The sequence below is a fragment of the Hoplias malabaricus genome, unplaced genomic scaffold (genome assembly GCF_029633855.1).
Source record: "Hoplias malabaricus isolate fHopMal1 unplaced genomic scaffold, fHopMal1.hap1 scaffold_162, whole genome shotgun sequence".
NCBI lineage: Eukaryota > Metazoa > Chordata > Actinopteri > Characiformes > Erythrinidae > Hoplias > Hoplias malabaricus.
Window position 1 is genome coordinate 28,360 of NW_027100969.1, and position 16,464 is coordinate 44,823.

Consider the following 16,464-nt stretch of genomic DNA (forward strand, 5'->3'; position numbering starts at 1 on the left):
GTCTCGGACTAGTGTCACAGAGATAGAAGAGAGAGAGAGAGAGAGAGAGAGAAGAGATATCAGAGATGCAGCCAGAACAATCTTAAACAAAGGAAGAAAATCCAGACCCTGAAAAGAGAGAATGAGAGAGGGAAAGGTAAGTGAAGAGACAGAAAAATGAAAGAGAGAGAGAGAGAGAGATAGAGAGAGAGAGAGAGAGAGAGGGGTGGGGGACAGAGGAAGAGAAATCCAAATATATCCCCCATCTAAGGCCCAGTAATTACTCCAGAGATCCCCCTGATGTTGATATTAGCCATGGCCTGTGTAGCTAGCCGCGTGGTGACAGATTTGTTCTCGTGGTCAGACCAATATCTGGACAAAAGCAAGTCCAGAAAGACTTCTCCCCAAACTGAACTTCATTCATTCATCCATCACCTGTAAGATGTGAAGCTTAAATATAGTAACAATGAAATAAAGATTGTGTTATACTTCAACATACAACACAGCAACAATCATTTTATGACATACAGTGTGCACTACATAGGGTGGAGGAAGACACTGAGATTCATCACTGAGTCTCTTAGTGCAGCAGTAAATGCCATCTGGCCTTTCTTATCCTTCTCATCCTAATCATAACCACTTTACGAGCTGTGTGCTGTCCTCCTGAGCAAACTGCAATGCACAAATGAGCTACTAACACGGCCATTTGGGCAGTTTTAATACGAGTCGTGTGGGTGAAGGACGTGACATGCATAAATGTATCAAAGTGCATTTGCTGCAGTTTCTGCGACAGATCCATTCACATCACAGGACATTTACATTATGAATGAGAACTGTCAAAGTCCGCTACATCTGATCTGAGCAAAGAAATCCACATCGATTAATGAGGCGTGAACATAACTTCAGTTTCTGAAAACACTGGAGGAGCCAGAGACCAAACACTGGCCATAGTCCTTCTTCATTGAAGGCCAGGTATATTACAGCCACAGACAGGGTTAAATGGCCTCAGTCCCACACGAAGCAGCTCTCAAACCTGGCGTGAAGTTCACTGCCAAAGAAACTGGACGAGTGTACAATGCAGTGTGTATTTCTTTCTTTCTTTTTTTTTTTTTATGTGTATTTTTAGGCTGAGCTTGACCTCAATTCCTCCTCCCTCTCCTGCTCCTGCTCTGCATCCAGAAGCTTTCCCACACAACGTGTAATTACTGGGTCTATCGAATCAGTGTTTCTAAGTATAGTTCAGTGCCAAGCTGCTGTTAATATGAAAAAATAGATGGAAGACTGGATTAAAATCATAGAAGTACAGCTATAACTGTATGCTTACGTTGTGCTCTGAATTGCAGCCCCACAGCAGCATGTGATTTCTGGATTTACTGACGGTGTTCCAACTACTAGCTTTATTGGATACACTGAGCAGGTGACTAAAGCCAGGGCTCACGGCTACTTTTCCAGTCTAAACTGCTGTGGTCACATTACTCCCTAAAGAAAAAGAAGTAAATGAATCACACAGGATCCAGAGCGGCGAGAAGCGGGCGATCGCAAAGACTCCAGCTCCACTAAGGTCAGCAGTGACAAGTTTGTGGGGAGGAAGAGAGAGTCTCCATTTCACCATCACAATCATTTTTTATTGAAAATTTGGTAACACAAACATCTTTCTGATTTTGAGAGCAATATTAAACAGGAAATAATATGAGATACTCACATGTTCAGTGCCTGTGTACATTCATTTCTGTATCAGGAGCCCATCCAACCCACACACTGTGAAACAACGTCAAGTGTAGAGACTTTAATGTGGCCCCGCCCCCTCATCACAATGTGCTTATGTCACAATGTAAAGGCGGGGTTAAGAGTACAACAACACAACAGATGGCTTTACCAGACACAGAGAGAGTAGAGAAATGAAAGAACTAAGCAAAACTCCTCCTTCAAACATTACACAGTGCAGTTTCTGCAGTGCAGAACCCTGAGTACCAATGACAGAGGCTCTATTCTCCCTACTACAGCCCAGTGGCTATCACAATGATTTTGAAGCTGTAATTTTAAGATTATAAAAAATACTACCAAGTGTTGCTTCAAAGGAACAAGGGCTAAAGTGGGCCATTCTGATGAGGCTTGTTTAGACAAAGTGATAAAGGTTTGATCCTTGTGGTAGCGTGACCAAAGCAGTACATAAACCTTTCATTAAGAAGGGAACTGTGCTAACTTGTGGAAAAGCAGTAGAATATGTCCCTAATAAAGCCGTGTGAAGTGACAGCTTAGCCAAGTCTCACCTAGGGCTAGACAATAATTCATTATCAATATATATCGCAATATAAAATGTTTCAATAACAATATGATTTTTAAACACATTTTCAGTATTTCTGTATATGTTATGTATAGCTTCTGGCATTGATTGAGGTTAATTACATCAGTTCATTTCCCACAATTTTAAAGTTAGTTTAAAAATATGAATACAACAGAGAACACAGGGAGAACACAACAAACTCCTCACAGACAGTCACCCGGAGGAAACCCACGTGGACACAGGGAGAACACAACAAACTCCTCACAGACAGTCACCTGGAGGAAACCCATGCGGACACAGGGAGAACACAACAAACTCCTCACAGACAGTCACCTGGAGGAAACCCATGCGGACACAGGGAGAACACAACAAACTCCTCACAGACAGTCACCCGGAGGAAACCCACGTGGACACAGGGAGAACACAACAAACTCCTCACAGACAGTCACCTGGAGGAAACCCATGCGGACACAGGGAGAACACAACAAACTCCTCACAGACAGTCACCTGGAGGAAACCCATGCGGACACAGGGAGAACACAACAAACTCCTCGCAGACAGTCACCTGGAGGAAACCCATGCGGACACAGGGAGAACACAACAAACTCCTCACAGACAGTCACCTGGAGGAAACCCATGCGGACCCAGGGAGAACACAACAAACTCCTCACAGACAGTCACCCGGAGGAAACCCATGCGGACACAGGGAGAACACAACAAACTCCTCACAGACAGTCACCTGGAGGAAACCCATGCGGACCCAGGGAGAACACAACAAACTCCTCGCAGACAGTCACCCGGAGGAAACCCACGTGGACACAGGGAGAACACAACAAACTCCTCGCAGACAGTCACCTGGAGGAAACCCATGCGGACCCAGGGAGAACACAACAAACTCCTCACAGACAGTCACCCGGAGGAAACCCATGCGGACACAGGGAGAACACAACAAACTCCTCGCAGACAGTCACCCGGAGGAAACCCATGCAGACACAGGGAGAACACAACAAACTCCTCGCAGACAGTCACCCGGAGGAAACCCATGCGGACACAGGGAGAACACAACAAACTCCTCACAGACAGTCACCTGGAGGAAACCCATGCGGACACAGGGAGAACACAACAAACTCCTCACAGACAGTCACACAGAGGAAACCCATGCGGACACAGGGAGAACACAACAAACTCCTCGCAGACAGTCACCCGGAGGAAACCCATGCGAACACAGGGAGAACACAACAAACTCCTCACAGACAGTCACCCTGGACGTCCCTGGAGCTGTGTGACTGCAAAACCACCTGCTGCACCACCGTTTATTGGTTTCAATTCATATCCATTTCTTCAACCAAAATTTTGAAAAATATCGTAATATAAATCATGGCTGTATCGCTCAGCAATATAGTCTAGTCTCACCTTTGAAAAAGTTAACACAAAAATTAAATACGCAGAACATCGGTTTTCCTGAGGCAACTGCAGCTCGCTCATCACTATAGATTAAAAGCTTTTTATTATTTATTATTATTCATTATTTATTACATATTTAAAGGTCTTTGCCATGGTTTGTGTAATGGTAGTGGTTCATACAGCTTATAGTTCCTTTAGAAATAGTCTGAATGGGCATGAAGTAGTTAAACTTGCTGCCCTCCTCCTCCTCGGGGATGCACTGAAAGCGGCACGAGCAATGGATGGCAAGCAGAAACGGGATTCTCCAGTATGAACCAGTTCTGTTTTCTGACTAGGTGGTCCTGTACGTCCCCACCCCGAGACCATGACTTAGTCCCCATCTACACTTGCATTACACTGAATAATTTATACAAAAGCACCGCAACTCAAAGGTTGCCTTGGCACCAGAAATCCATCACAGAAAACCTTCTAAAACACAGGAACTGACAGGTCAAGCAGCCAGAGTCATTAATCAGAGTCTGAGTCGTGTGCTACTACAATCCAACACTCTCCCAAAGCTGACGAGAGAACCAAGCTGCAGTGAATTCCTGTTGAATATGTTGTGTTTATTGTGGTGAGGGGACATACCCAAAGAGCCCACTCAAAGAACTAAAACAACAACCAAGGCCAAACCTAACCACACACACACACACACACACACACACACACACACACACACACACACACACACACACACACACACACACACACACTGAGGCTTCATCAGTAGCACATGGTAGTGCTGAGGCAGCAAATATATGGTGCTTTTCTACTGTCTGGAATCTACTCTGCTCCACTTTACCCAGCTTTTCTGCTTCTCCATCAGGTAAATTTGGTCCTGGCCCTGGAACTGTATTCTTTTTTTAGTCCCTGCTCTCTCGTGGTTCCGAAAGAGCTGAGTAGGAACTAAACTGTGTTGTGTAAACCTTGCAGAGCGCTGATTGTCCAGAGAGAGTCGTCACTCTGCGCCTCACAGTGCAGACGTCCAGCACCAACTCTCCATCTGTAAAATCACCAGCTGCAGCAGAGATTACGTTTGTTTTTATCCGACTCACAACAGCATATTAATATTACAGTAAGTATTACGCTAAGTATCAAGATTCATCTCTATTCAACCCACCAGACACATGACTCAACATCTTCCCCATGGTGGGCACTAGCAGTGAAAATCCTTATTAACAGAGAGTCCACAACCCTGAACCTCCTCGGTGTAGGAGAGTAACGAGCAGCCCAGCGTCACTTCACCATCTCACATCAACCCCGGACATGCGTCTCAACAGCTTCGTCAGCGTTTGCCACCGGCACTGAGCATCCAACTCCCACACGCTGGCATTTCTGACCAGAAGGAGGATCCATCGACGGACCCTCATGAAGCTGAAGGATGGGTTTTATACAACTGCAAAGAGCTGAGACTCTTACATAAAAGCAGGAAGCGGAGAGGTGTGTGTTCTCGTGTAGGTGTTTGGAGTGGTACTTGAGGTGAAATTCCCACACATTTGATGACAGCAGGGAGAGAGAGAACGAAGAAGAAAGAGTGAGAGGGGGAGGGAGACACAGAAGGAGAGGGGGCTGATGTCTGTGGATGTGAAGAGTGTGGCAGTGTGTATTGTAATGATTTCAACAAACAATCCTGATGTACCCATGTCCTCAAACACTCAACAAATGGTGCTTTGAATTCACATATTTTGAAGTGTGTTAGAAGAGATGGTACTTTAATATCTGTGGGTATCAGAGCTATGAGAGGTGGTGTAATGATATCTATGGGTATCAAACGTATGATATGTTTGTTAATGTTTGGTTTACACTGACAATCAGAAGCTCGAATCAATGTAATCTTGCATGTATCAAATAGATAGATACTATCTCTTTAAATCCACACTACCACAATGTAGTCACATGACTCTGCCCCATCCAATCAGTCACATGGAAGCATCACGAAGGAGAACCTAAACACAGAGGCGGACCGAGCGACTCGAGCAGCTCGTACCAAAGAACAATGCTGTATCTGTGATTTGGACGTGTTTTGACTTTAGTGAAAACGACACTGAACATAAAGAAGTCGAATGTAAACACAGTTTCTTACCAATGTTAATCCCTTAGTCTGTTTCACACTTAAACATAATCACTCACCAAATATGAACAGACAGAGATGGACAAGCTCCCAGCGACATCCCAGCGGTTCAATATAATCGTAATATCGATGTGTGCTCATATCACACAGCCATGGACTCTTCAATAGCTGTCATTAACCTACTGATCAGAAATCGTTCTATCGTTTTGACCAAAGACAATAAACAAAAAGCCTCACACCAAATCCGATTGAAGTGCCACTGATGTCTGAGAAATATTTTACGCTCTAATATAGACATGTGACTATTCAAAAACCAGCATACAATGGAATGGGAGAGAAAGAAACAAAGTCTAAGACAAGCTGGGAAGGGACAGACAGAATAGGAATCAGAGGAAACAAAGGATTATGCATGGGATTATTCAAGAAGCAGATAAAACAGCATAACTGGGAATATTCTCCTCGTACAGAATCTTATTGTCTCTGGCAGGCTCACAGACAACAGATCAAATCAGCCTGGACAGAGCTAATATCAGAAAACAGCTTAGTTCCGTTTCATCCACAGCCTCGAAACGTTCGGCCAAATCAAATACAACTGCGCGTTCGGTCTGAGATAAAAGAGAAAGAGAAAGAAACAGAAAGCGATGGAAAGAGAGAGAAGCTTCCCTCGAGTCTCAGAAAGTCTCACATCTGGGATTCATCTATTTACAGCGAAAAAGTGAGAAAATGGCCATCAGTGAAGAGTGGAGCGTGAAATTAAAAATCATCATCTCGTCATCTTACACCTGGCCTGTTGAATCACAGAACGAAGAGGACGCTCAGAACCACCCTCCTGTCTCCACTCTCACACGCATCAACACCAACAAACCAGCTCCACGCTGCACCCACGCCCGCCCGCCACCGCTCGGCAGAAATAAAGCCCTTCTCATGCGGTAAATGAAGTCCTTCTTGTTAAATCCGACAGTTCCCCTTTTATCTAAGGTGTCCGAAGTGTGCTTCATAGCTAAGAACATTCATTCATTCATTCATCTTATGTTACCATTTCATCCTGAGTCACTGGTCCATGTGCACTACCACAGAGCCATATCCCAGATTCTGGAAGTCAACCTGGAGAAAGAGGGAGGCCTTGCCCTTAAGCGAGGGAATGTACCGCCCCGTGAGCGCAACCTCGAGAAACAACCATCTACTCGTCACAGGTGCGAAAGGAACTCGGGCCAGATTCACAAAAGATTTCCTCAGACAAACTTACAAAAGATCTAAAGATGTTCATGCTATTGTTTTTAAATGCAGTTCTCAAAACATTTGATTAAGTTCTAAGTTATTGTCTTAATTACTTTCTCAAGACACTATTCATTGTTTATTTTTCTTTCTCAATCTAAGCATTCAAAAATTTAAGTAAACAAAATTTAGACAGTGGGTGGAGAAAATAGTCAACAGAAAAATAAATAAATAAAAAAACACTTTAAAGCTTGCCATTATGTTAATTACGTAGAAACGAACAATATGTTAAAGACAATCAACGTTATTCGTAGTATTTCAGTTATTAAAGTGGTGATTTTAGAGACTTATCTGAAACATACTCAACCCCAAGTCAAGGGTAAGGCTAAGAAAGCCGTTCAAAACTAATTTTTAAAGAATACGAATTGTTCTTAAATTTTTTCTTAACAGTTCGTAAGACGTTTTCTGAATAATAACTAGTCATCTTAACTTTTACCTTAAGTACGAAAAGTATATCAATTAAGACTTTCTTAAGGCACTTTTGTGAATCCAGCTTGTGGTTTGCTTGGCATCGTAGACCGATACGTTACCATCTGAGCAAACTCTCTCTCATATATCTCCTCCAGTGAGCTGATGGTCATCTCTCGAGATTGTGTGAGTGTTTGAAGGCATTAGCCTTGTAGCGCCTGTGTAAATGTAAGATAACAAGCGTTTCACACAGACTACGTCTGGGAAAACAGAGACTGAAAGCTTCTACACATCAGACCTGAAACCCTCAAGCTCAATTACTCAAAGGTCAATAAATTCATTCACACTTGTGTAACTGCGAATGACTTACCCACCCCTTACAATTTAGTGGCCAATACAATACAATACAATAAATGAATGTGTTTGTCAAACGCAGCTGTCAGCTTTTACACTGAATAAATAATAATTGATTATTAGAATCATTGAAACCTTAGTCTTCTTAGTCTAGATTTAATTACCACATAAAATAGATTACAAACCGTTTAATAACTATAACTCTGTGATAATGTTTCATTTCTACATTTATTTACTCTGCCCTACATTTTCTTGTACTACAATACCATATAAATCAAACCCCACATGTAAACAAAGACACTGATATGAAGCACCGACGTTTCTCAAGGACCTCCAGTAAGGAAGGGATGCATTTTGGATGCGACCTGTACACCTGGAGACACCTGCCTGACAAACGCTTGCCTGGTCTGGGACAGTAAGGACCCTGTAAGGACTGACCTGTGAACAGCTTGGTGATGTTTTTGTTCTGTCTCCTTCCAGAGCAGATGAGGAGGAGCCATGGTGGGAGGAGCTCGTGATGGGCAGCGAGCAACTCCCCAATGCTTCGGGGACTGGAAGAACTAGACCTGGACTCTCCTTCCCCTGCCTTCACCCCCTCGTCCACAGAGTCCACCAGCAGAAACAATGCCTGAGCAGGGGCCTTACAGCTGAGCAACGGCAACAACACACACCTGAAAGAAGAGCAGGGAAAGGATTTAAAAACAAAAACCATTAATACTTATATCAAAATCACTTTAATAGCTGTCGTATATAAATACTGTTCCACTTCATCACACACAAAATCCCACATGGACGGTGACCCAAGGCAAGGATGGAACCCAGGACCCTGAGCCCGGCAGCTGTGTGGCAGCCATTACTGGTGTAATATTATTAATTAGCAGATTATTTGCATCCCTTGAACCAATATGAGCCAATAAGAGTCAGACACTATTCCAGAGTTTGCTTTCTGAGGTTGCGTAAACATACTGAGGGGGAAAAATGGATTCGGGAACATGGAGGGCGAGCTAATTAAACACAGAGGAAACAGGCGGCAGACGAAGTGTAGAACTGAGCCAGACGGCGTCACTCAGTTCCTTCTCATTACTCAGTGGATTCTGACCTAGTTCTGTTTTCAGGGTTTTATTGTTAAGAACTCAGACACTAGAGGACCACCAAGAGGAGTGTACAGTACAATATACACAAGGGTTATACACCCACCACCCTCTTATAGTTACTTTGTTTTAAGATGGCACTATCCTGGACGCAGATATTCAGTATCACACACATCTTGATTGAAATGAATGAAAAGCTCTGAAGCACCAAAGAAAAGTATTATTCGGATGGGATTAGTTTTAGTAAAGTAATTGTTACCGGAGTATCTCAGTAGTTTTAATCATGTCTGAATAGAACATCTCAGTCATCTCAGTCACTTATCCAATTTCAGAAAAGATTCCTGAGCCTTTTACCTACTGTAAAACAAACAGTAAAAATGACCCTTGGTTATACTAATCCCGTCCGAATTGAAATGTGGGGAATATTACGTCATATCCCGGGTTTTCTCAAGAACGGAGGAGCTGAAGGATTAGCATTAAAGTAGCGATTTAAGTAAAAGCTCAGCGGCTGAATGACGTACCATGCTCAAATCTGTACAACTATGTGTAGCCCACACTAGTAGCCTCCTAACGTGTTATAAGCATTTGTCGTTACCATTAAACGGTTTATAACATTGGTTATAATAACTGGTTGAAATTTTAGAAAAGTTTTTTGCACCTTCTCACGCGCTATCTCTCATGAAGGACTAGAAGATAAAGTCGTTGAGGGCTGTATGTTTTTGGTGGGAGGGCTGATCTCAGAACAGTTGTGACAGTCTAAAAACTCCAGTAGCTCTGCTGTGTCTGATCCACACTGTGTGACGGCGGTGTAGCCTCCCATCTCCGTTATATTCACAGAGATTTCTTATCCAGTAACATTACCGTCATCTTGGGGAAAAATTACATTACCCCAGCTCCCCACATAAAACTAATCCCATCCGAACAGGGCTTTAGTTTACCAGCAAATCCTCACAGCAATGTTGGTTGACATAGAAACGTTGGCCAGCTGTCCACATACGATGTATATTCTTTCAGAACGGACTCCTAAAGTACTGATAAACACAGGTAGACGCTCTCTCTCTCTTTCAGCTAGATCAATAGAAAAGTGCAGAGGAGAAAACTGATGACTCAGCACAATGCAGGAAGCAATATCCAATCTCTCTCTGTCTGACTCTCGTATAACAGATTTATAGATGTCCACACCTGATTCCGGTAAAAACCCTAAGCCACAGTGTAATCCATCCCACAGACGCAAGTCTAATGGACTCAGATCAGACTCCTACGGCTCTTTAAAATCTCAAGCTTATTTAATCTTAAGCCTTATCCAGTTATCAAGAACACAAACTTCACACACACACACACACACACACACACAAAAAGCAGGATGCAGTGTCATTCCCATATCCCAGTATAGCAACTGTAAGGTGGCTGATACTTGATTGATCGGCTGATTGATTATAGATGTCTGCTGATATTATAAAAGTACAGCGAGACTCTCTGATTGATAGATATAACCAGTTTGGTCACTGACTGATCGATTGATTATGTCTACTATTATTATTATAACCAAAATTGTTAGAAAAATAACACCAATGTTGGCTTTCCCACATTCCAGTACAGCAATGTAGGGTGAGTCACTGACTGAATGTCTGCTGTGTTTCTTTTAATAAACTGGAGAACAGTCTGATTATAAATAACCTTATAATAACCCTAGAGTTCAGGAGGTTTAGAAAAAAAAAAACATTTAAATAAAACAGTATTTATGAAGAATTAAACTCTAAGGCATTTTGTGAATGCGGCCCTAATTCAGGAGCAGGCTTTTCACTCTGAGCCTAATGGACCCTGATCCGGTCTGGACTCGGTCCGGTGCTAATGGCTAATCCACGGCCAGCTGGGTCTCTCATTACCTCCGGCAGAGCTGCCCCTGTTACTGCCCGCTAAAAACACTGAGCTGCAAGCCAGAGGGGGGTAAGTGCCACAACTGAAACACATCCAAATTGTGTGTGTGGGAGAGAGAGAGAGAGAGAGAGAGAGAGGGGAGAGAGAGAGAGAGAGAGAGAGAGAAATAATGGAACAGTTAGTAAAGATGTTCAGAGCAGTGGGCAGTGCTGGGACATGTGCCCATGTCTTACAGATTTACTGAGTTACATTTGTTTGTGTGTGAGTGTGTATGTGTGAGTGTGTATGTGTGTGTGTACAAGTAATATCACACTGTGGGGACCAAAACCTTGTTACACACTGTCACTGTGAGGATTTGTCTTCCTCGTAGCCCCCCCCCCCAAGAACCGCCACAATGTAAATCCTTACATTATAAAGTGAAAACATGTTTTAAGTTTGGATTAAGATTAGAGTTAGAGTTGAGCTAATGGACCCTGTGGAAAGTACATTACAAATCTCAACAAAATAAATGGAAGTCTATGTAACGTCCCCTAAATTCACAAATACAAGTGTGGGTGTGTGTGGGGGGCACCATGTGGGAATCTAACCTGAAGTCTCCCAGCATGCACTAGTGAAACTCAACCCTGGCGCCTTGCCAACCATCAGAAGTGCTGAACAGCAGGTGAGGGAAATGCACTCACCTAGTTACTTTTTAACAGCTTCAGCTTAACAGCCAAAAGAAATGTGTGTGTGTGTTTGTGTTTTAGTCAGTGAGTGTGTGAGGGCTGTTACAATTATTACAAAAAGGTGTAAATCGCTGAGCTGATTTCAATTATTAATATTATAAATCAAACTAATCCTACAAGACTAACACATATATTCAAACATGAGACCTCCCATAGTGTGAGTGTGTGCCATTCATGACCCCAGAGAGTCTGGTCCTCAGTGGGACAGTGTTATTTGCTCAGTATAGTGTCCCTGACACTGCGCTCAAGCATTGGGATTGACACAGATCACAGGGAGTGTGCCCCCGTTTCCCCAGCAATACCATATCTAGCAGCCACTCAAGAAACTAGAAAGAAGTCTCCCATCCAAGTACTGACCCAGACCTCAGAAGAGAGAAATGGTGCTTTTCCACCGCATGAGTCCGACTCTGCACGGCTCGGCTCGGCTCGGCAGGGTTAAAGCTTGTTGCTTTTCCACTTGCAGGACCCCCCCACCTCAAGAAATGGAGTTGGTGACGTTGCTAAACCACATCTGGCTTTGAAAACCACAACGGCAACGGTAAAGTTAAGCGATGTTCACTCGCTTGTTGTGTTAGTTTTTGGGACTGAACACTTCTCCGTGCTCCGGTTCTCACAGATCAGCAAAGAGCCCAGGCTTAAAGAACCAATCAATGGATCCCTACATAATTTAAGCCCCTCCCAAACAACGGTTCTGTTTCCCGACCGTGTTGAGAAAACCGGGCTCGGCTGGATCTGTAAGCGTAAAAGACACCGGAACGGTTATCGTCCCTGTTCAGAACCGTTCAGCCCTGCAGAGGAAAAGAGACCAAAGAGAGAAAAGAAAGATTCGGAAAAGAGCAACGAACTGAGAAAGTAGGAGAAAAGAAGGAGGTAGGGAAGAGAGAGGGTGGATGAGAATGGAGTGAGACAAAGAGAGAGATAGAGTAAAAAATGTAGAAGAGGGAGAGAAAAAGAGATTTTAATGACGTGTGATCAGTCGTTTGTTTGCTGAAATATGCAGCCGTCGGCGACAGTGGCACAGGTATGAACATGGAGCACTGCGGCCGGTCCGGCGCTGAGGCATTGAACCGACCTTAACCCAGAGGTGAGCTGGAGTTTAGCCAGCACTGCGCAGACAAACCGACATATTATTTCAGACAGTCCACAACCCAGGACACACACAAACACACAGATGAAAAGAAGGAGACAGTTCTCTCAGGCAGAACCTAACGTCGCCGGATATCTCCCTCCAACAAAGACTGAAAACATCAACGTCCTCAAATCCTCTCAGAGAGACAACGGCAGTCCCCTTCTCTCTGTTTGAAGACTCCTCACAGCAGACACTCATCCCCACTCTCTCGCTTCTCTCTCTCTCTCTCTCTCTGTCTCTCTGTCTCTCTGCCTGAGTAGCTGACAAACTAGGTCTCACCACATTTAAGGGAATAACAGGCTGAAGGTTCCTGCATTTCACAAATTTGTCCTCGTTTGCCACTAACTTTGACTACAAACGGAACCATGCTTTCTTTTTTTATACCATTTCTCCTTCTTCTCCAGAGTGGATCACATTTCTGGGTTTTAAACAAACATCTTTGACCTGCTTTGGTTAAAACACCACAAGGTTCTCCCTGTCTAAACAGCCCTGTTTCAGCACTGATAATGAGCCGCTCGCTGTTCACCCCGCCCCTGAGCTCACAGCGGTGAAGCTGTTGTTTTTAGCCGTTTCGCTCGGTTCTCTTTCTCTGCACCTGTGGTGTCTGTTTTGCTGTGTTTAACCTCGTCTATCCGCTCTCACATAAAGGCGGGTCCAGCGCTGTGATTGGACAGAGTCCGACGAGGGGGCGGGGCAATTCTAAAGTCTCTGCACTTGATGTCAGAAGTAAAATCAGAGCGGCTCGTTTTATGCCATGTTTTTTGACTTAGGCAACACACAGTGGTCTTGTTTCTGGGTGGTCTTGTTTCACAGTGTGTGGGTTGGTGGATTCCAGATCAAAATTAAATTGCAAATCCAATGAAAAAGTGGTGGCACGGTGGCGCAGCAGGTAGTGTCGCAGTCACACAGCTCCAGGGACCTGTAGGTTGTGGGTCTGATTCCCGCTCCGGGTGACTGTCTGTGAGGAGTGTGGTGTGTTCTCCCTGTGTCTGCGTGGGTTTCCTCCGGGTGTTCCGGTTTCCTCCCGCAGTCCAAAAACACACGTTGGTAGGTGGATTGGCGACTCAAAAAGTGTCCGTAGGTGTGAGTGTGTGAGTGAATGTGTGAGTGTGTGTCTGTGTTGCCCTGTGAAGGACTGGCGCCCCCTCCAGGGTGTATTCCTGCCTTGCGCCCAATGATTCCAGGTAGGCTCTGGACCCACCGCGACCCTGAATTGGATAAGCGGTTACAGATAATGAATGAATGAATGAAAAAGTGATTTATTTTTAACTATAGGCTGTTACACAAAACCTATGCATTGTGTGCACTTTAAAAAACTTTGCACTGAAATGCACGAAATGGAACGAGAAAACCTGAAGCAGCTGCACCTACAGGGACTTTAAGAGGGATGAAATATGAGGTATCAGGACTGACTAAGCTCCACCTCTTCCCATACATTTTTGGGATGAGTTGCAGTGGAGTTTGGGATTCAGAGCTGATCCCAGTACAACCTCAGTACTACACATTCACCCCCATGATTTTTTGAGGTGAGTGGGCGATAAGCCTGTTTTTCAACACAAGGAAAGCTTGGTGTTTTTGTCGGCGCTACAGTGTGGCCAAGGTCAGACACAGTTCCGGAGTCCAACCTCTCGACAGGAACCGAGGACACAGTCTAACATTCTTTCAGTGCTTCACATTTCCATCTGAAGATTATGGTTTGTTGAGTGAAATCAGGTCCACACCGCCCGACAGGTCAACAATGCCCTTGCTTTTAAACTTGTGTATACTGAGTATGAATATGTTGGCTGTTCATTCATTAATCCATTCATTAAAGGAACAGAATCCTCCGAGCTCCTTCAGGTAAATCTGGTCCTGGTCCGGAAACTGGGTTCTCTCGTGTTTTCAAGTGAACCAAGTAGGGACTAAACTGAGTCGTGTAAACCTTGCAGAGCGCTGACTGTCCAGAGAGAGTCGTCACTCTACGCCTCACAGCGCAGACGTCCAGCACCAACTCTCCATCTGTAAAATCTCCAGCTACTGCAGAGATCACATTTGTTTATATCTGACTCACAACGGCAGCTCGTAAAATTACACCGTGGTCTTTTGAAGAGGTTCAAACTCTCATCCGATCGGTGGCTGACAAAACAACCCAGCGAGAGGTGGATGCTGCAACAAGGAAGGAACAAACGCTTCTGATCTCTCTGAACTGATGACGGAGCAGTGTTCAGTCCCAAACAACATCAATAACACGCCAATACACGATGAGTAAACACCACTTAATCTTAAATCGCTGCCGTTGTTGTGGTTTCCAGCTGTTTACCTGGAAACAAAGATTTGTGACATCACCAGCTGCATTGTGTGTGGGACATAACAGTGGAAAATCTACAAGGCACAAGTCCCTAAAAAAGCAAATAGAGCAGGGTACATTTGAGTAGGTGCCATGCAGTGGAAAAAGCACCAATATATTCCTAGCACACACACACACACACACCATATTGATAATATAAGTGTGTTTTCCAATAACAAATCAAAGAAGACCACTCACTGTACAGAACATAAGCTTCTAGGGCTTCATTCTCTGAATGGTCAACGCTTTCAAACGTCAACCAGCGTCCTCCATTGTGTCCGGCTGCTCTCCCACACACTCCATGGGGAATTACACCAAGCACGATTTCTCAGGCTTGTGTGTGTGTGTGTGTGTGTGTGTATATATCTATGTGTATGTGTGTGCGTTTTCCTGACTAAGTGCACAACTCCAACTCCATATCCACAGAGGTCTAGTCCACACCATGTGAACGACCACTTAGCTCTCGATATTGGCCTTAGATAACTGCAGCACTAACAATGAGATTTGTAACGTCTCTCTCTCTCTCTCTCTCTCTCTCCCACATTTCACTGTCCCGCTCTCATTTATCTCCTAAATAAGCAACAGGCTGCTCCTGGAGAAGGTCTCCAACATCCCGCCCCCCTCTCTCTCACAGCTACGTGGACTGAGCTGAGTCATCTCCCACCCAGGCAGCCTGCTGAGAGAGAGAGAGAGAGAGAGAGAGAGAGAGAGAGAGAGAGAGAGAGAGAGAGAGAGAGAGAGAGAGCATTGCTTCCTGCATCCTTTTCTTTTCATCCTTCATTAGCCCTTACACAGCATGTGCCCTTCTCTCTCTCTCTCTCTCTCTCTCATGCACCTTTTTCCTACTGCAGCTCTCTCTCTCCCTCCTTTTTCTCTATTTTTATCTCATTATATTCTCTTATTTCTTATTCAGCTTTTCTCCTTCTTTTTCTTCTCTCTCTCTCTCTTTTTTTCCTTTTTTTTCTCTATTTTTGTCTCATTATATTCTCTTTTTATTTCTTATTCAGCTTTTCTCCTTCTCTCTCTCTCTCTCCTTTTTTTCTCTATTTTTATCTCATTATATTCTCTTTTTATTTCTTATTCAGCTTTTCTCGTTCTTTTTCTTCTCTCTCTCTCTCTCTCTCTCTTTTTCCTTTTTTTCTCTATTTTTATCTCATTATATTCTCTTTTTTTCTTATTCAGCTTTTCTCCTTCTTCTTCTTCTCTCTCTCTCTTTCCTTTTTTTCTCTATTTTTATCTCATTATATTCTCCTTTTTTATTTCTTATTCAGCTTTTCTTCTTCTCTCTCTCTCTCCTTTTTTTCTCTATTTTTATCTCATTATATTCTCCTTTTTTATTTCTTATTCAGCTTTTCTTCTTCTTCTTCTCTCTCTCTCTTTCCTTTTTTTCTCTATTTTTATCTCATTATATTCTCCTTTTTTATTTCTTATTCAGCATTTGTCCTTCTTCTTTCTCTCTCTCTCTCTCTCTCTCTCTCTCTGTCTGTCTCTCACACATCCT

General features: G+C 43.7%; 1 protein-coding gene across 2 annotated transcripts in view; it reads right to left on the reverse strand.

Moving 5' to 3' along the window:
• Positions 1–16,464, reverse strand: part of LOC136682476 (ankyrin repeat domain-containing protein 50-like) — a 50,406-nt gene that overhangs the window by 21,644 nt on the left and 12,298 nt on the right. For both annotated transcript variants that reach the window (XM_066658909.1, XM_066658908.1), the window contains exon 3: positions 8,253–8,485. In XM_066658909.1, the coding sequence (XP_066515006.1) occupies positions 8,253–8,485 (233 nt within the window). The remainder of the gene's footprint in view (positions 1–8,252; positions 8,486–16,464) is intronic.